Source organism: Schistocerca piceifrons, chromosome 3 (genome assembly GCF_021461385.2).
Source record: "Schistocerca piceifrons isolate TAMUIC-IGC-003096 chromosome 3, iqSchPice1.1, whole genome shotgun sequence".
Taxonomy (NCBI): Eukaryota; Metazoa; Arthropoda; class Insecta; order Orthoptera; family Acrididae; genus Schistocerca; species Schistocerca piceifrons.
In genome coordinates, this window is record NC_060140.1 from 107,261,916 (window position 1) to 107,282,372 (window position 20,457).

The 20,457-nt window shown below is 43.1% G+C and overlaps 1 protein-coding gene across 1 annotated transcript in view; it reads right to left on the reverse strand.

Annotated features, from left to right (window-relative positions):
• LOC124789835 (DNA endonuclease RBBP8-like) overlaps nt 1-20,457 on the reverse strand; it is a 97,703-nt gene that overhangs the window by 52,180 nt on the left and 25,066 nt on the right. Inside the window, exon 2 of the mRNA XM_047257328.1 lies at nt 6,339-6,444. Within this exon, the coding sequence (XP_047113284.1) occupies nt 6,339-6,444 (106 nt within the window). The remainder of the gene's footprint in view (nt 1-6,338; nt 6,445-20,457) is intronic.

A 20,457-nucleotide genomic window follows, 5' to 3' on the forward strand; every position in this document is an offset into this window, starting at 1 on the left:
TAATATTAATAGATTGAATACATACAAATCAACATACAGCATTTAAAACTCCATGGATATATTCAACTGAACTGAGTACATCCAAGCCCCAACTAACAGCAAGCTTGTTTCTGTTGGCACATCAGCAGTGGAACCATTTTTTTACAAAACCTATTTTTTCTAAAAACTTTAAACAAACATGTGAGAATGTAATATATCCTAAAAATTACAACGCCAAAACATTAGTTTTGTCCGATAGCTCCAGAGACAAAGTTAATACAATGTTGCTCTAATTGAATGATATGCACTACAAGACTACTACATAAGCCGAATAAGGGAAGGATTATGGACAGTCCTTAGAAGATCAAAATATACCAGAAGTTTTCCAAATGACATTGGAGTATCTTGGGGAAACGACTTTAACTAAAACACACAAGATTTCTTTAGAACTATGAACACATACTACAAGCCATGTAACACTTATTGAGCTTGGTCCATTAACTACAGTGTGTGCCATAGCTGTTTGTGCCACTTCAGAGTAATTTCACATTTTTGCAGTACTTGATCTGCCTCTGTGTGTCACGTCCAGTAGATGGAACTTGTGATTTCTTTCAGTTCCCAGTATTTCCCATTTGCATTGTCTCGTGTGATGACATTTTAGAGTTTGAATGCAAATAGTTTGTTTCAAGGATGTTCCAGGTTTATGTTCCTTTTTGGCCTGTTTAGTTTTCATTATATTCTTGCAAGATGTTGCTTAACTTCAGATGGTTTATACAAGCATAGTTTCTTTGCATTTGGATTTCAGGCCCATACCCCATCTTGTTTTGGCATTATGTGCTTTTGACTAACAGAGCCCAACTCTCTTTAGGGCATAGACCTCTGTCCTTAATCCTTTTACTCTTCTCTTCCACTTTCCCCCTCCTTATCCAGCATTTGTCATTGCTGCAATTTTTAAGAAGCACGAAAAGATGTGTTTGTGTGTATTAGTTTCTACAGGCAAATCTCATATTACGCAATAGTTACATTCCGTGGAATCGCCGCACATACCAAATTCATGTAAATTGAGTCATTTTACATTCAAAATGTGGTGTTAGGTTCTCATTTATTCACATATTAAGTTTAAAATAGAATAGTTTTTTATAACTATTATCAAAATAACCATTATCATCTTTCTGAAATGCGTTTTAATGCAAAATTAATGCACTTAAAAATTTAACACTGAAAAACACAGTAATACGTTAAAATCATGTTCATTAAGCCTATCTACAACCTAAATAGCCTCTGGACCATCTGCATCAGAAGACTCTGATGGTACTGTACTCCATTAAGTTTCCATAATGGATTTCCTTATATGCAAATTTTGTTCCTCAGACTCTTGGAATAAGAGTTTAGGAAGTCACAGACATTCTCTTCATCGACATCAGTGAATCCAATCTGCTGTGCCATGTCCGCACTTTCTTTCATTGCAACAGTGAGATCACTTCATCTTCTGGCAGTGGTACAGCATCTTGCCATGTTTCCTCTATACACCATCTACACATATTTGAGTGATATCAGCCCAAGCATCTCTAACAACAGCAGTTGCCATCTTAATATTGAACTGTTGCCAGAAAATTGTGATTGTAAGTTAGTCATTCAAATCACATTCTTCAATGAGATTTGAGAAATTTTTGTGCAGATATTATGCCTTTAATGTAGAAATAACTCTCTGGTCCATGGGTTGCAGGATAGATGTAGTAGGTGGCAGAAACAGATAATGTTTTTATTTGAATCAATAATGGAAAATGGGTGGCTGGGAACATCATCAAAGAGGAGAAGAATTTTGAAAGGGATTGTTTTTATTTATCACAGTAGGCCTACAATCATCTATTCAGTTCATTACAAAAAATTCGCTGAAAATACCAGAAGTCATCCACACTTTTTTGCTCAATCCCAGCCTGGCTCTTGGCACAACTTTTCAGTGCCCTAGGGTTTTCAAAGGGGGAGATCATACGTGGCTTTAATTTGCACTCCCCTCAACATTTTCTGCAAAAAGAAGGGTGCACGAGTCCCTGGCAGCCTTAAATCCAGGTGCTGTTTTTTCTTCAATAGCAATGATCTTGTGGCTAGGCATTCCTTTCCAGATACACCTGTTTCATCAAGGTTCAAAATCTACTACGGCATAGTCCAATTCGATTCAGGCAGGCTAGGAAAAAATCTTACCTCCATAGTCTTGGATGTTATTGAATTTAGCATATGTTAAAATGAAGAACTAAGTAAGGAACAGGTTTTTTTTTCTCCAAAAAACTTTCTACTCCGAGAACAGCCCTCCAAAGATAACACTCTGCACACCATTTTGAAGTTGCGAATGTTGTAAAAAATTTTAAAATGCTGTATTTCTGGAACAGTTCTAGATGTTTTGTTGGGCTTTTTTTCATTTGAATGATAATTGCTTCATGATTACAAAGAAATCCTCCATCTGGACTTATCTGCCAAAGTTCTTTTACTATAGCATTCTGAACTTTTTTGTAATTTATGAAAAAAAAATTTTTTTTCAGAAATGTCAATCGACAAAATTTTGATTTCTGTTTTTCTTTTGATTAGTACCACATAGTTCTACATTCCCTGAAAAGGAGAGCTTCCACTTTTACGTTGAACAGGTTTTATACACAATTGAAATTTTTGCCATACCTAAAACCTGCTTTATTACCACATTATCACGTAACAGGCTCATAAAAATCAAAACCTAGCCTTATTTAACATAATTGTAGTTTTGGAAAACTAGCAAGAGACTCATTTTTCAAGCATTTTAAATGGTTCCAAAATGTATGTGGAAGGTCCAAAGCCTTAAAGGTTTCAATTTATACAACTTCTGTGCACTCTGTTTTGTACTGAAATTAGGCAGTCAATGAACTAAAAATGTGTTCCACTTCTTCAGTATCTTCCTTTGATATAGAGTGATGCCTTCCAGTTGAACCAATAGGAACTGGAGCCCACACAATTGTTGAACGAACTAACGAAATTTCTTCTTTCTTGCTCTTTAAAGTGCGTGCAATTGAGTTCGCCCATCACTTTGAGTCCAAAAATGTGTCCCTTGAATTCCTTTCACAGTAGTAGTTTGTTTGGACAATTCTCTTTATTCTGCTCACGGAGTTCTTCGATTTCCTCTTTGGACAAAAGAATGTGGGCTGTGGATGTGTAAGGTTTCACAACTCTCGTAAAATCCTCAGCATCCTGAATCACAGCTGCATTTGGTCTGCAAGAGATTCTGTTTTGTAGCATGGTGCTTCAGCAGGCCTCCTACACCACCATAAGGCCCCTTCCTGTGACCAGTAGCACTGTATACCCAGTCAGTTGGCACAAGCGACTTACTCAATTCAAACAGCTGGTAACGATTTATAAAATGACTAGGAGCACCATTAGAAATAATGATGATCTTCTCTGCCCCTGTTTGCAGTTGAAGAATTTTCTGCATTCTCAGCAAAATCAGCCTGTACACACCCTTTCACTTCTGCAATGTGTTGTTGTTGCAATTTCTTCAGATGCTGATGTGTTACGGCTTTCACTGACCATTTGCCAAGTTCATCAATGAAACTGTCAAAGACAACAGTTTTCTTAATTGGTTTACTTTCCACCTATGTAGAGTAGGTAATTTCTGCACAGTTATCTGTTACATCTATCAGGCAAAGTGTCTGTAAAAACAGTCCTAACTTTCAAGGGCAGTCACCACATTCTTTAAACAAAAAAGGTCTCTCGTTTCACATCACAGACTACTAATGATTTCACACGCCCAACCAAGGTGTAATATGCCACATGCTCCAGTAAGTTCTTCAAAGTTGGCACACAAAGTTCAAAATTTGCACAATACACACACAAACATACGTCTCTAGGTGGATGTGGAACTACCCACTTATGTCATAGTGCATAAAATTTTAATTTTCCAATATGTGAAGTTGTGTAATTGCTATTATAAAATTCTAAGCTTCTTTAATACTGCGAGTCATGTACCTCTTCACTTTCACAGCTTTTTGACCTTCAACTGTTACAGTTATAGTGTCTTTTTTTGTTGGTACTCTCGCGAGAACAGTCCCATTCATCATCCAGATAAAATGACTGCACTATTTGAACTTGAGCTGCCTCTTTAGGATGACCACAATAGGGATCTGGTCTTCCAAAGACTCCTTTTACAGACCTCACATTTCTTGATTTGTCTACCATGTACGTTGATACTGATAGAACTTTGTTCAAAATTGCTTTCTTTGGAAATGTCTCTGGAATAATAGTTAAAGCTTGCACCTTTTCACTGTAGAATGCACAATATTCAACAGATGAATTGCTATTTGTGAAAAATTCCTGGCAAGAACTGGAAGAGTGCTTTGGTTCATTTTCTTCTTAATATGGAATTTCTACTTTGAGGAGTGTGATTATTTGCTGTAGTGTAGTCATCCATAGCTTTAGTAATTTCTCTGTGCTCTCTTGATGCATGGAGCTTATGACTCGACATCACTGACTTAACAGTTTGTTAACAGGACTAACAACTACCTCTGTAGTTGACTGATTCAGGGTATTTGATTCCTCCTCTGTTGATGCAAAATCTGCATCATCTGCACCATGGGAGGCTTCACCTTGTTCAGATACTATCATTGTTGTTATTCTGTCTAAATCATTTAGAATACAAAATTCGTCAATTGAAACATCTTCACTTTGAAACAGAGTCTTCAAATGAGAACACTTATTTCTAATCTGAACAAAGTCTTCTTTTTTTGTCTTATAAATCACTCTTTTATGGATGAGCAAATAGTCAGCACACTTCACTCTCCTGTGGCCCCAGTCAGAAGACATTTCAAACAGTCCTTTTCACAAAACACACTGCAACTGTGTCAACTGGTAAATTCCTCACGAAAACACAGAACTCACTGGATGGGACTCAGATTTCTTAGAAGCATCTTCAGTAAACAAATTAGCACTGAACAACTACAATACAGAAACATGCAATGAACAACCACGACAAAGAAACTGACATGAAATTACAACAAACTAAGAAATATCTGCAACAGTGAAAGTGATAAGAAATAACTGCAACAAAGGCAATAGTGATAAACATTGTAGCTAAGAAATTAGTAGGAAACAACTTCAATGAAGACATATATTACCCTTGAAAGTAAAAAAAAATGATTTTTTAACATAAAACCCGTCCAACTTGAAAAGTGGAAGCTCTCCTTTACAGAGAGTATAGTACTACATGGTACTAATCAACAGAATAAAATCTAACTTCTGGATTGGCATTTTTGAAAAAAAAATTCTGTAAACCATAAAAAATTGGAAATGCAATAGTAAAAACTTTAATAAATACGTCCAAATGGAGGATACCATTGTAATCATAAAACAATTATCTTTCAAATAAAAAAACCTAACAAAATATCTAGAACTGTCACAGAGATACAGTATTTTAAAAATTTTCCAAAATTCACATCTTCAAAACGGTGTTCGCAGTGTCATCTTTAGAGCCCTGTATCTCGAGGCAGGAATTTTTGTGGAGAAAACAAAAAAATGCGTGCTTCTTACTTACTCCTGAATTTTAACATAGGCTTAATTCAACAAAATCCGAGACTCTGAAGGTAACCCACCTGCCTGAAGTGATACGCATTATGCCATTTGCAGTATACACTTTTTGTGTCAATTTCTTTAACCATCTTTTTAAAATCTGTGGCACCAACTTATTCCACTGCAGCTGCACTTTGTCATTTTAATGTTGTGAAAGCCAAAAATAATACATCAACAACTTGCCATACTACATAAACTAATAAAACAACACGTTCTCACATACAAGTATGCACCGCAAAATGTACTGTAGAATGATGAATACAAATTATACTGGAACAGAACCATTATAACAGATAAAACAACACCACATAACAAACCTGACATCATACTCACCAATAAAAAGAAGAAATTAACACAACTAATCAAAATATCCATACCCAATACAACAAATATATAGAGAAAAACAGAAGAAAAAATTGAAAAATACATCCAACTGGCTGAGGAAGTCAAGGACATGTGGCATCAGGATAAAGTTGACATTATACCAATTATACTATCAACTACAGGAGTCATACCACACAATATCCACCAGTACATCAACGCAATACAGCTACATCCACATGTATATATACAAATACAGAAATCTGTAATTATTGATACATGTTCAATTACCCGAAAGTTCCTAAATGCAATGTAACATATACCGTACAGTTAAAAGGAAGTCACGCTTGATCAAGGTCTGCGTCACTTTCCATTTTTAACCAGGCATAACGTCTGAGAAAGGAAAGAAATAATAATAATAATAATAATAATAATAATAATAATAATAATAATACCTCTTTAGTTCTCTCTTCAGCTGATTTACTTCTACCACTGATGCTTGTAATTCTGTCTTGATGGTCCCATATTGATCTTCTGCTTCTTTCAACTTGGAATGTAGCTCTAGAAAAGAAATGAGGCAATTAGAAATACAAAGGATACTATGGAAATTTTGATAATAACTAGCCAAACATTGCGCTTCCAAGAAAATAAAAATATTAGAAGTGGGAAATGGGCCTCCATTGTTGAGCTCTAATAATGTTCAGTTGCTTTCAGCCACAGACTGCAAAGAAGAAGATTTTCATGATACAAGTTTTTGTGACTTCTATATGGGTCTAACAAAATGTTATTCCATTTCATTGATCTTTTGCTCCTTGGCCACTTCTCTCACTACTTTAATTGATTCAGACAAATTTTTTTTTTTTTTTTTTAGAAAATGAAAGTCAGTCTTGGCATGCAACAGCAGTCATCCTTAAGATGTTTCACAGTAATGTTTGATGCATCACAACTATTAGACTTTAAGATACTGTGACAGATCTAGTACTATTTCTTCTAAAGCTTTTCTAGACCAACTGAGAAAAAGCAGCCAACAATATGCTTACTTGGGACCTTGTCCATCTAAGCACATCTGGTCATAGGGTGGCAAAAAACCCACACATTTAATGAAGATCCTGAATCTAGGGGCCTCCACACCCATCATAAAGCACAGATTTGTTCACAATGTGTTTCTTTTGCTGAAAGCAAAAGCAAATCATCACTGGACCCTATTCTAAATCACTAGAAGCAGCTGTGTCTGCCTACAGACAGACAGAGTGTACCTGAAATAGTTCCCTACAGAGGCAAACCACAATATGATTAGAGAAAGTGCAATAGAATATTATCACTTGAAAGTGACTAGTTTCAATTATATAAAAGTAAATATTAAGAAAGCAAAAAGTTTGCATTGCTTTCTCAAAACTTTTTAAATGAGCCTCTTAAGAGTTATAGCTACAAAATTTTTAAATCTTGGTATTAAATTATGAATGTACTGATTTTGAGATTGCATATGTTCAACAGCACATGTTCAGCAACACCAAGCCAGGCACCAAGTCAGTGTACTGGGAGTGGGGGATATTTAGACAGGGCACCAGTGACACATTAAGTTTTCAATAATCACTTAAGAGCTGCCCCAGGTTACATAATAATTTTGTTAACAGTAACAAAAATTGTAATCTCTTACACAAAAGAAATCCAGGGAATTTGTAGGAAGTGGATCTGAAGAAAATAAAAAGGAAGAGAGAAAAAAGACTATTGGATAACTGAAGGGTAAGGTCTCAAGTTTATAAACAGTTATCAAGGGCAGCAAAGATTTCTAAGCCGCATTCTAGAGCTGTAAATGTGTAGTCCTAAAGCATCGACTACATACTGAACAGCACAGCACCGCGAAACAGGATCAAGAAGATGCTGACCTGCGAGCTAATAGAAAGAGCAGGCAGCATCACACCTCGAGGAAGGCAGAGTTCAGCACCCTCTGTCGACACTGACTTAACCAGCAGCCCATTGCTGGTTGGTCCCAGTTCAGCTGCAGGCTTCGAGAGCATCAGTAGTGAGTAATAGGAAGATGATATTTAGCCTGAATTCTGCAAGTAGTAGTAGTAGTAGTAGTAGTAGTAGAAGAAGAAGAAGAAGAAGAAGAGAGTAAATGTAATTGTATGTAGGAAGCACAGGAAGCCACTTAATAATGAGAAGTTATGTTTTTTTTTCCTTTTTATAAATAGAGAGTTGTATTATTTTAAAGGTGTTATGTATAAATTCCTAAGGTGTTGCAAAAAGCTGTGTTGAAATTTCCCCACCACAGACATCATGAATGTACACATAAAACAGTTGGTGCATCGGCACTGTACTTGACTAGGCATGGATGCCCACATTGAACAGATGATGTCACACTGCCTAGCTTGTGATGAAAATCTATCGGCCCCACCGCAAACATTTTCAGCTTGGCCAAAGTCTCAATCACCGTGGAACAAGTGCATATTGATTTTGCTGGTCTCTTTTGGAGCATTTGTTGGCTTATTGTTGTGGACTCTCTTAGCAAACATCCATTTGCAGCACCCATAAACTTGACTGCATTGTGTAGCACCATTCAGGCTTTGTCATTTATTTTTTGCTTGGAAGTTTTGCCTAAACTGTTGGTCGCAAACAATGTGCCACAGTTTACAGCTCAGGAATTTGAACTGTTTTGTACAACCAATGGTATCAGTCACCTTACTACTGTTCTGTTTCATCCTCAGTCAAACAGAGAAGCTGAACAGTTTGTGGCTACATTCAAGCCCACACAGGAGAGCAAGCGCTGCCACTCTTCCTTGCAACATACTGCTCCCTGCCCCGCAATGATACATCGCCGGCGGAGCTTCTACATGGCCAGCAACACCAAATGCTGCTACAGTTGCTTCACCCACCACTGTGTACAGCACCTCCCACACTCCGCAAGTATCACTGCTGTGCTGCCATCAGAACCAGATTCATGCTTGTCAATTGCAAGATTCTTACACATATTTTCTGTCCCCAAATTTGCATCCTCTCAGGATCTTGCGGCTGGTGCAGCTACTCCCAGCGGCCTCTTTGGCACCGTCTGTGGAACTGATGGAGATGAACCCATTGCCTTTGCTGCCACAGTAGCTCAAGTTCCCAGCACTCAGCCTGGTGCCACTGTGGACCCGGCACCACACTCACTGTTTTTCATCAGACCAGCTCAGAAAGAGGGTGGGTGCCCTTTTGGCGGTTATCCTATCAATGTTCCCATCGGAGCGCAGGATGGAAGTTGGGGTGTGGCTGGGGACTCGGCATTGGTCCCAGTTACAGCTCTCGGGGCTCCTCATGCCACCCAGCTTCCTGACCACCCCCCCCCCCACCCCCCCTTTTGTCATAAGAAATTGCTAAAACTAAACAAAGCTCCAGGACCCAACAGAATTCCTATCAAATTTCACAGAGCATTTGTGACTGAGTTACCCCTCTTGTGATCATAATATACCACAGACCCCTCAAACAAGAAACTTGGCCCACCAGCAGAAACAAAGCACAGATTATGTCCGTCTGAAAGAAGGGTAGCAGAAGTCATCCACAAAACTACCACCCAATATCTATTACACATCGGTACATCTGTTGTAGAATCCTAGAACATACTCTGAGTGCCAACATAATGAAGTATCTAGTACAGAATCACCTCCTGCCTGCCAGCCAGCACAGTTTTTGAAGGCATCAATCCCACAAACTCACCACACACTTTCCACATGACGTTCAAAAGGACATGAATTAAATATGCCAGGTTGATAAATGCAGTGTTATTACTTCCAATAAGCATTTGATTCAGTACTACACAAATGCTTATTAATAAAGGATGACCACATAGGGTATCAAGTGAGATTTGTGACTGTAATGAGTCTTTCTTTGTTTGGAGACATAGCGTGTTATCTTGGATGGAGAGTTATCATTAGAAGTAACTACTGTCATGCCCTAGGAACGAGTGTTGAGATTTGTGCTGTTCATATTGTATATTAACAACCTGGCATACAACATTGACAATAATCTTGAGTTTTTTGTGCAGATGTGCAGTTACCTTTATCTGAAAAAAGCTATACAAATATCCAGCCAGAATTTGATAAGATTTCAAAGATTGCAATCTGCCTTAAATTTACAGAAATGTAAACTGTATGATTAACAAAATGTAGAAAAGTAGTACCCTACGACTACAATATCAGTGAGACATACAAACTGATTTTGCATTTGTTAATTTGAGCATATTAGCCATTTAATCGTGGTGATGAAGTCATCCCTTGAAACATGTTGCAATATGAAATAACTTAAGCTAGTTATCAAGGAATTGTGACTGGCAGTTTTTGTAACAGTGAGTTACACATGACATAGCAGGGAGTAACACTGATTTATTTAGAACAAGAAATACATACATGATACTCCCTAGAAAGCAGGAACTCAAGTCCGTACTTCAAAGCAAAGTCCAATCTGCACCGTATCAAAGTTCCACCTATGACATAGTCCACAATATTAACACCATTACTGTGTATTCAACACATCTCATGGGCTCAGGCTCAACGGACTTTGTATGATTCACCACACGATTGGAGGTCCACTGCGGACAGAAAAACAGTTGTTGACCAGGATGATGGAGGTGAAACTGATTATGATGGCACCACCAAAATCTGTGGGCGGAGGCCACAGGATACATCACAGACCCATGGTGGGTGAAGATAATCACGCTGATCCAGGCTGAGTGGCGACTGAGCTCATGAGCCAACATGGGGATGCTCACCTGGATGAGAAAGGCCTCAGTGACATTATGCTAGCAGAGGACACAACATGTCCAAGAGGATGTTGTGATGGGCAGCCATGCCACTCCACCGGGCTGTAACCTTCACTTGGTGAGGCCATGTGAGTTGCTATAAAACCACAGAAAGCATTAGGTGCAGTGTTACACATCATTTCCTTACGGGTGATGATCAGGACACAGCCCTTCTTTGTTGCAAGTCCACTGGCCATAGTTTTGAACACCAAATGTGTCTAGGATGGTTGCAATAGATGGTAGAGCGACCCTAGTGGAAGCCACCCTGACATGTAGTCAGTAAGCCACGTGACTCCAGGACCCAACCCAAATGCTGACACACCATACGTTCCACCAGCTTACGCAGAATGTTGGTGAGGCTGATGGGCCAATAGCTATCCACATCAAGCGGGTTTTTACCAGGTTTGAGCACCGGAATGATGGTGTTCTACCGCCATTGCGATGGAAAGACGCCATCGCACCAGATCCGGTTGAAGATGACGAGGAGATGTCACTTGTAGTCAGATGAGAGATGTTTAATCATCTGACTGTGGATCCAATCTGGCCCAGGAGCAGTGTTGGAGCAATGTACAATGGTCACTGAGGAGCTCCCACTCTGTAAATGGAGCGTTATAGGATTCACTGTCACATATAGTGAATGGGAGGACTTTCCCTTCCAGACGCCGTATGAGAGTGCAAAAGGCTGGGGGGGAGGATGGGGGAGGAGTAATTTTCCGACACAGAGGCTCGGGCATAGCGCTCAGCAAAGTGCTCGGCAATCGTGATTGCGTTGGTAGATAACACGCCATTTATGATAACACCGGGGACACCTGTTGAAATCTGGTACCCGAAAACACGTTTGATCCTTGCCCAGACTTGAGAAGGTGATATATGGCACCCAATGGTCATTTGATAAGCTGGCAAACGTGAGCACGGAGCCGTTTAAAGGCTATAAAGTGCTCCATGGAAGGATGCTGCTCATGCCACTGTAGAGCTCATCGATGCTCCTTAATTGCTTCAGTTACTTCCGATGACCACCAAGGGACTGCCTTTCACTGGGGGCACACTAAAGAGTGAGGGATCTCATTTTCTGCTGCAGAAAGGACTGTTGTTGTCACCTGCTCAACCATCACATCGATGTTCCCGTGTGGGGGAGATTCAACGGTGACAACAAGGGTGAAAGTTTCCCAGTCCACCTTGTTTGAAGCTCATCTGGGGAGGTGTCCATGGGTCTGACACCGGGGCAGTGACAGGAAGATGGGGAAGTGGTCACTACCACACACGTCATCATAGGCTCTCCAGTGGATAGATGGGAGAAATCCTGGGCTGCAAATTGATAAATCAATGGCCGAGTAACTACCATGAGCCACATTGAAATGTGTGGCAGCCCCAGTATTTAAGAGGCAGAGACAGTAACGTTTCAACATCTCTGCCTCGGATAGTAAGCATGGTGCCACCTCACAAGGGGTTATGGGCATTAAAAGCTCCCAAAAGTAAGAAAGGTTTAGGGAGTTGATCAATCAGTGCAGTTAATAGATTCAGGGGTACTGCACCATCTGGAGGAAGATATACATTGCAGACAGTTATTTCCTGTGTTATCCTTATCCTGTCAGCCACAGCTTCAAGAGGGGTTTGAAGGGGCACATGTTCACTACAGACTGAGTTTAGAACATAAATGCAAACTCCACCTGACACTCGATTATAGTCACTATGGTTCCTTTAATATCCATTATAGCCGCGGAGGGCAGGGGTTCGCATTGCCAGGAACCAGGTTTCTTGGAGGGCAATGCAGAAAGCACGTGTAAAGCTTAACAGTTGCCATAGCTCAGCCAGGCGGTGGAAAACGCCGCCACAATTCCACTGGAGGATGTCGTCATCATGAGACTGGGAAGGCATGAAACACTCAACGAGGCAGTCTAAGCCTGAGAGTCACCTGCTGCCACCGACTGATTTCCTGAACAGGCTATATCCATTGTGTCTGAGGATCTGGTGAGATCCAAGTTCTCAGTGGACGCCAGAATCTTCACCTCACCCTCACACGCAGAACTTGTAGGTAGCGGTGGTGTGGGTGCCACCGCAATTCTCTTGATCTTGGGGATCCTCTTTTTGGATTTCTCTCGCTGCTCCTTGGGTTTCCATGGCTGGGAGGACTCCACTGATTCAGTCTCCGGGGCTGAGGATGATCGTGAAGCCCTACGAGCAGCTGCTTTTGGGCTCTTCAGCCACTGGCAGGTGTCATCTTTCCCACTAGCAGAAACCTGGGAAGGGAGTGACCCAACAGACCCCTTCCTAGCGAGAGGAGTCAAAGAAGACCTACACTTCTCTGGCGCAAAACTGGGGACTGATATCCCCGACAGCTGGGGGGAGGGAGGGGGGGGGGAGGTGTTTGCTCCCGAAGTAGGTTGTGCAGGAGCAACAGGGAGCGAAGTGCCCCCCACCATCAAGGGGGCAAGTATAGTCTTCTGGCTCTGAGAGGTGATTGGCGTTGGTGGAGCTGATGGGCCTAGAACTCTTGTAGCAGTGGCATAAGACAATGTCATATGTAAAGGATGTAGATGTTCAAATTCCCTCTTAGCCTCAGTGTAGGTCAGTTAGTCCAGGGTCTTGTACTCCATGATCTTCCTTCCTTTCTTTCTGGAGAATCCTGCAGTCAGGCGAGCAAGGCAAATGGTGCTCCCTGCAGTTAACACAGATGGGAGGCGGGGCACATGGAGTATTGAGATGTGATGGGCATCCAAAATCTAGACATGTGATGCTGGAAGTACAGTGGGAAGACATATGGCTGAACTTCCAGCATTTAAAGCACTGCATTGGGGGAGGGATATAGGGCTTTACATCACAGCAGTAGACCATCACCTTGACCTTCTCAGCTAATGTATCACCCTCGAACGCCAAGATGAAGGCACTGGTGGCTACCTGATTATCCCTTGGACCCCTGTGGACACGCCGAACGAAATGTCCACCTCGCTGCTCTAAATTAGCTCACTGCTCATCGTCAGATTGCAAAAGAAGGTACCTGTGAAATATGAGCCCTGGACCATATTTAACCTCTTATAGGGCTTTATGGTTACAGAAACGTCCCCCAGCTTATCACAAGCGAGTAACACCCATGACTGGACAGAGGATGCTGTTTTGATCAAGACTGACCAAGATCTTATTTTGGACAAGCCCTCCACCTCCCCTAACTTGTCCTCTAAGTGCTCAAGAAAGATTCCCCATCAGCTCTCTAACATACAAGGTACTGGGGCGAATAAGAGCACCGCCGTCATTGTCCTGATGTTCCTCCCTTGGTGTGACCAGGGAGGGGAACGATTTGGGATCGTACTTCTGTGCATTGAATTGAGCCCTTGAACACTTGGAGACTGCAGGTGTTTGACCACCAGCAAGAGATGGTGCACTACGCTTCATTGCGTGTCATCCGCCCTGATGCCACCCACTCCGACTAGTGGCCCTCCCCACGGGTGCCACTCAGCCACAACATAGGCCACCTGGCAGGATGGCCATTGCCGGGAGTTCCGATGCACCAGGGTGACAGGTATCTACTCCTTGGTATACGTGGGGAGTTAACAGCGCAGGCATCAGCAGAGCAATCCCTGTGTGGTCAGAGGGCTACAACCAACAGGGTACATGGCGGCCCCATTGCAACGGACTGGCTACCGTGCTGAATATCAGGTGCAACCAAGCAAACAAGTCCATTATCATCATCAGTGTAGATGACGATACTGCACAGTTGATGGAAAAATACGCACCCAGGAGGGTGACCTTGCCCAACAGTTGGAGAATGAGAAGAAGAGCAGATCCACGTCGATGAAGGATGCGACTGGTCTCGGCGCATGATGGACACGATGCACCCCATAAGGCACCCTTCCCCAATTGGCTCGCTCTTCGGGAAAATTTTGAAAAATAGAGATCAAACCCTACAGGGGACCATCACATAAAGGCCAAAACGTGTGAGATTCCTTTTAGTCGCCTCTTACGACAGGCAGGAATACCTCGGGCCTATTCCAACTCCCAGACCCGCAGGGTGGATGGAGGGTAGCGTTGAGATGGCGTAAGAGGGACAGATGTGCAGATGCATAAACAAAGCACCCATAGTCTAGTTTTGAACGGACAAGGGACTTGTACAAATGGAGGAGAGTGGTTCGATCTGCACCCCAAGAAGTACCATTGAGGATACGAAGAACACTGAGGGACCACATACAGCGGGCTGACAGGTAAGGCACACGGGAGGACCAAGTGGGTTTCCTATCAAGCATGAGCCCCAGGAATTTCGTAGTTTCAGTGAACTGAAGAGAAAGAGGCCCAAGAAGTAAAGATGGTGGGAGAAACCAATTGCGCCGCCAGAAATTCACACTGGCAGTTTCGTCAGTGGAAAAACAAAAGCCACTGTCAATGCTCCAGGAGTAAAAACAATGAAGACATCACTGAAGACACCACTCAGTGGGACAGGTCTGTGGAGAACTGCAACAGATGGCAAAATTGTCAACAAACAGGGAGCCAGAGGTGCCTGGCAGGAGACAGGCCATTACAGGATTAATGGCAATAGCAAAGAGGGTGACGCTCAGGACAGAACCCTGAGCACACCAGTTTCCTGGATAAAAGTGTCCAGCAAGGCAGAATCCACACACACCTTGAAAGCTCGGTCTATTAAAAATTCCTGAAGGAAACAACACAGGTGGCCACAGAAGCCCCACGTGTAAAGAGTATGGAGGATACCAGTTCTTAAGCAGGTGTCGTAGGCCTTCTCCAAATCGAAAAACACAGCCATAGTCTGGGATGTCTGCAGAAAACCATTCACGACATGGGTGGACAAAGTAACGAGATGGTCAACTGCAGAACAGCGTCTTCGAAATCCACACTGTGCAATTGTTAGTAAATTGCGAGACTCGAGCCACCATAGCAGCTGGGCATGGATCATACGTTCCACCACCTTTCAAACACAGCTGGTGAGAGAGAAAGGGCAGTAGCTAGAAGGAAGGTATGGGTATGGGTATGGGTATGACAGTAGCGTCAAGCCAATGTCCGGGAAACGTGCCCTCTGCCCAGATGCGGTTATACGTATTAAGCAGAAAATGCTTGCCTGCAAGAGAAAGGTGCTGCAACATCTGAATGTGGACAGCGTCTGGCTCTGGAGCGGAGGATCGGGATGAACTGAGAGCATGGTGTAGCTCCCTCATAGTACAGACGGCATTGTAGCACTCACGATTCTGAGAAGAGAAGTGTATCACCCAAGCAAGCCTCCTCTGCTCGTTTCCAATGGAGGAAGGCAGGGTGATAGAGGGAAGAGCTAGATATTCCCACAAAATGGCGGCCCAAGGTATTGGAGATAGCAACAGGTTCCACGATGACATCGTCTGCCATTGTCAGGACAGAAATTGGCAAATGGATCTTGGTCCCAGACAGCCGTTGGAGGTTGGCCCACACAACAGAGGAAGGAAGTTTATAGTGAATGCAGTTTACTATTGTAGGATGATGTCTCCGCATGCGAAGTGCATCACGGAATGGCAAAGAGGAAGTGCAAGGAATGAAACGTTCTGCAGCAGTAAAGATAACGTTTGCGAGATATTCCCCCTGGTCTTCAAAACTGGGGAAATCTTGTTCTTTGTAGGTCCCCAAGGAGGAGTAAAGCTACCAGTCAGCCTTAGTAAGCTGCCATTTGGGTGTGCACGCAGTTGGGGTAGGAGTCCGCAAATGGATAGCACATGGGAAATGGTCACTCAAGTAGGTGTCAGAAAGAATGGATCAATCAAGTCAACGAGCAAGCTGGGCAGTGCAGAAGAATAGGTCCAAGTGGGAACAGATGTGCGAGAAGACAGAAAGGAATGTGGGTGCTCCAGTGTTAAGGCAGAAGAAGTTGATAGGATTAACAATATCAGCCAAAAGGGCATCTCTTTGACCCCAAATGAGATGATGTGCATTAAAGTCACAGAGTAGCAGAAATGGGGGAGGTAGCTGCCCAATAAGCTGAAGGAAGTCTGCCCTGGTGACACCGAATGATGGAGGGAGATAAATGGCACATGAGGAAAAAGTCAGGTGAGGAAGGGAAAGGCGAACTGCAACAGCTTGAAGATGGGTAGTCAGGGAGATGGGTTGACTATGAATGTCATCCCATATGAGCAGCATGACGTCCCCATGAGATGGAATGCCAATCTCAGGGGGAAGGTTAAAACGAACTGGGAAGAAATGTGAAAGCTCAAAGCGGCAGTGAGGATGCAATTTTGTTTCCCAACGGCAAACTACAAGGAGATGCTGTGATACTAAAAGCAGCCATGAATCCTGTTTGTGGGACCGAAAGCCATGAACATTCCATTGGAGGAGAGTCATGATGAGGAAGAAATGAAGGGGTGTCATCTAAGCAGCTGCCGAGTGATAGCCTGCGAAACTTGCTGCATGAGGTCCACAGAAGCATTGGCTTGCTTGTGCTGTCGGTCTGTGGAGTCCAATGCAGAAAAACAGTTGGTGGTGCACACTGGTGACACGAAGGCCGGCCGAGCTAAGGTATCAAGTGGCAACACCGTCAAAGAGGATCTTTGAATCAGCGAGGAAGAAGACTGTTTGCCTTTGGTGGACTTCTTTGAGCCCTTCCAGTTAGCAGAGGAAGACTCAGATGTTGGTTGGCTGGAGGGATGTAGGAAGTCTTCGTGGGAGTACTCCTTCTGTCCTTTCTGGCCTACCAGTTGTAAAGCTGGCGGCTTCGCCCCTTGGGACAAGAGTTTGATGGCTTGTTGCACAGTGGGATGAGGGGATGGAGATGCTACCGTGGCACTGGGCGATTTCACAACCTCAGAGCTGAATCTGAGGTCGCTTTCTGCATGGCCATGTCCTTCATGGAGCGAGAGGTAACAAGAACAGAACTATAAGTGCCAGACGGGAGAATGCAGAGTTCGCGACTAGCCAGTAACTTGCAAGTGACAGGGTAAGGCACTTTTCCCTTTACCCGGGTCTCCTGGACAGCCTGCTCATCAAGATACATGGAACAATCCTAAGAGGATGTGGTATGGCTGCCACTGCAATTGATACAGCAGGGAGAAGGAGATGGACAATCGCCCTCGGGTGCATCCCTATGACAGGTTACACATTTGGCTGGGTGTCGACAAGACATTCTAGTGTGGTTGAAACGATGACACTGGTAGCAGTGCATCGAGTTCGGAATGTACGGTCGGACTGTGATAATTTCATAGCCTGCTTTGATCTTGGACAGAAGCACCACTCTATTAAAGGTGAGAAAAATAATATGGGTGGGCACTAAGGAGGAACCTGCCTTTTTCATCATCTGATGGATGGCAATGACACCCTGATCAGAGAGGTCTGATTGGATTTCGGCATCAGTCAGACCGTCGAGCAGCCTAGTGTAAATAACACCACAGGAAGAATTCAGAGTTCCATGGGCCTCGACATGAACAGGATAGCCGTGGAGAAGTGAGGTGGCAAGCAGTAGTTGTGCTTGAGAATCATAAGTACTCTCCAAAAGCAAAGTGCCATTCCGTAAACAAGAGCAGGATTTCACAGGGCCAGCATTTGCATCAACATCTTTCTGAATAATAAACGGATTTACCATTGCGAAGGACTGACTGTCTTCAATACGTGAAACTATGAGGAACCGTGGTGCAGCTGGAAGGGTCTTTGAATCGTTAGCCTCATTCTGTTTACGTTTCGTAGATGTTGATTGTGAAGATGATTGGCTCATTGCGATAAAATCCCCCATGATTGCCAGCGTCTCCAATGGTGTGCTCCTTCCAACTGGGGGCCCCCTCACAAGGGGGCACCCGCCTAAGGTGATTGTTTACAACTCAGGTCACAACTCCCGAACACCTGACAGAGGCACCAATCGGCAATTTGGGAAGGTAGCAGCTCAGACAGTCACCCCTCCATGGGCATGGCCCGTACCAGGGAGTACATCCTAACCCTACCTGCCAACCTGGGGCTGGGAATCATGTGTTACCCAGTCGCCTGTTACGTGTCAGATGTGTAAGCCAGCTGTCAGGAGCACACAGGGAGGAAGAAGAAAAAGAGAAATCTCAAACGCTGAAGCAGAGGAACGAGAAGAGAATGGAAACAAAGAAAGGAAAAGGCAACAAAAAAACAATGGTGGGACTGTTCTTATGTCAGCAATGGACAATGTGAAACACTCCAGACATGTTCCCCAAAGGAGGGGAAGAAGAATAGCAAGAGGATAGATATGCAGCACAGGAGGGAAAAGATGTTGCAAAGGTTGGGGCCCCATGGTAGCTCAGCATGAACCCACCAAAGAGTGGTGAGCCCCCTGGGGGATGATCATTTTGGTGGTCCAGTGTTATGATGTGGGAGGCATAATGTTTCAGTAGCGTACTGATCTCCAACCCTTTGAACAAGGTACACTCACCGGTCAATGTTATTGTGGCTTTGTACTCCTCCCCCATGTAGATTTTTCCAGTAGAGCATTTGGTTCTGATTTCATTTTATGGATGACAGCACAGATGGAGGAACTCCTGGAATGAAAGGATATTTGGCCAATGGACTGGCTTAAATCCCACTGAGCAGGAGTGGGATGTGTTGAGGAGATGTATTGCAGCATGTCCATGTGCACCAATGACCATCCAGCATTTGTCAACTGTATTGGTGGAAGAATGGAACACCCTACCAACCAGCATGGGAGAGTGTCGTAGAGTGTGTATTGTTGTCTGTGGTGACCACACACCCTATGCCTTTTGTGATGTCCAGGGGACCATCATAAATTGTGGCACCTTCAGTGTAATTGTTGTCTTTGAGTAAAAGTGCTATTTCTCTTCATCTCATTGTGTATTTCTTTCAGTTACCTCCTGTACTGCACTGTCTTGTACTATACTACAGCAGTTTTTTCTTGTATGGTCCAAGTTTCATCGAGTTATGTTACTTTGCAGTGATGAGTCATAGGAAAGTACTTCTGTCCTTACTTTTGCAAAACAGTGGACAGTTGTTAACAAGGACACAGAACCACTGGTGGGGAGAAGTAAGTTCACAGACTGTTTGCCTATGAATAAGTTTTCAACATTCAAAGCCTTCCAAATTTACTGACACGGATGATGGCCCACACTTCAGCTCAATTTTTGCATCTTTTCAATACAGCAAAGAATCACTCACCTTCTCATGCTAGCTTTTCACACCTAATCTAAAGGTGAAGCAGAACCCATGGTCCACATCTTTATGAAACCACAGTGCACATGGTTTTAAGCAACCATTTCTCAGTTCTTACAGAGCTGCTCCATGTGGGGACAAAAGCCTGAAAGAACTGTTACATCAATGCCAACAATGCATGCTACTGCACTCTACCAGCACCACTATTACTACACACTGGGAGCTCTGGTCTGGCTCCACCACCATTACAATCCGTATACAGCATGACCACTGGAAAAGGTCCAGGCAGCACAGCAATCTCCCTTGCAGTTAATCAGGTTGCGTCAGAGTTGGCACCCTTACCAGATGAGCACCCCATTCTGTGTCTTGCAGCTCCTCCTGGGTAGATGTCTTTCGATCACAGTAACACAGATTCTGAGAACCATATGCACTTCTGGAGTTGACCCAGCAGCACAGCACGTTTCCATAAGTAGAAAAAGCTCCACTGCCCAAACTGCAGAGCCCAATGAATGTTTTCGCCACAGGCTATAGATGTAATCTGCGTAGAACTGTATAGATGTAATCAGCATCAGTATATTTTTATTGGTGCTTTAAGTGTATTCCTCTTGTGTTCAATAAATTACACAGATAAGTCCACAGCACACATCACAAAAAACTAGTTTCTGAGTATATAAAGCTGACTTACCAAGAGTAGAAGAACTTGTATTCCAGGAAGTAGATCTTCAACC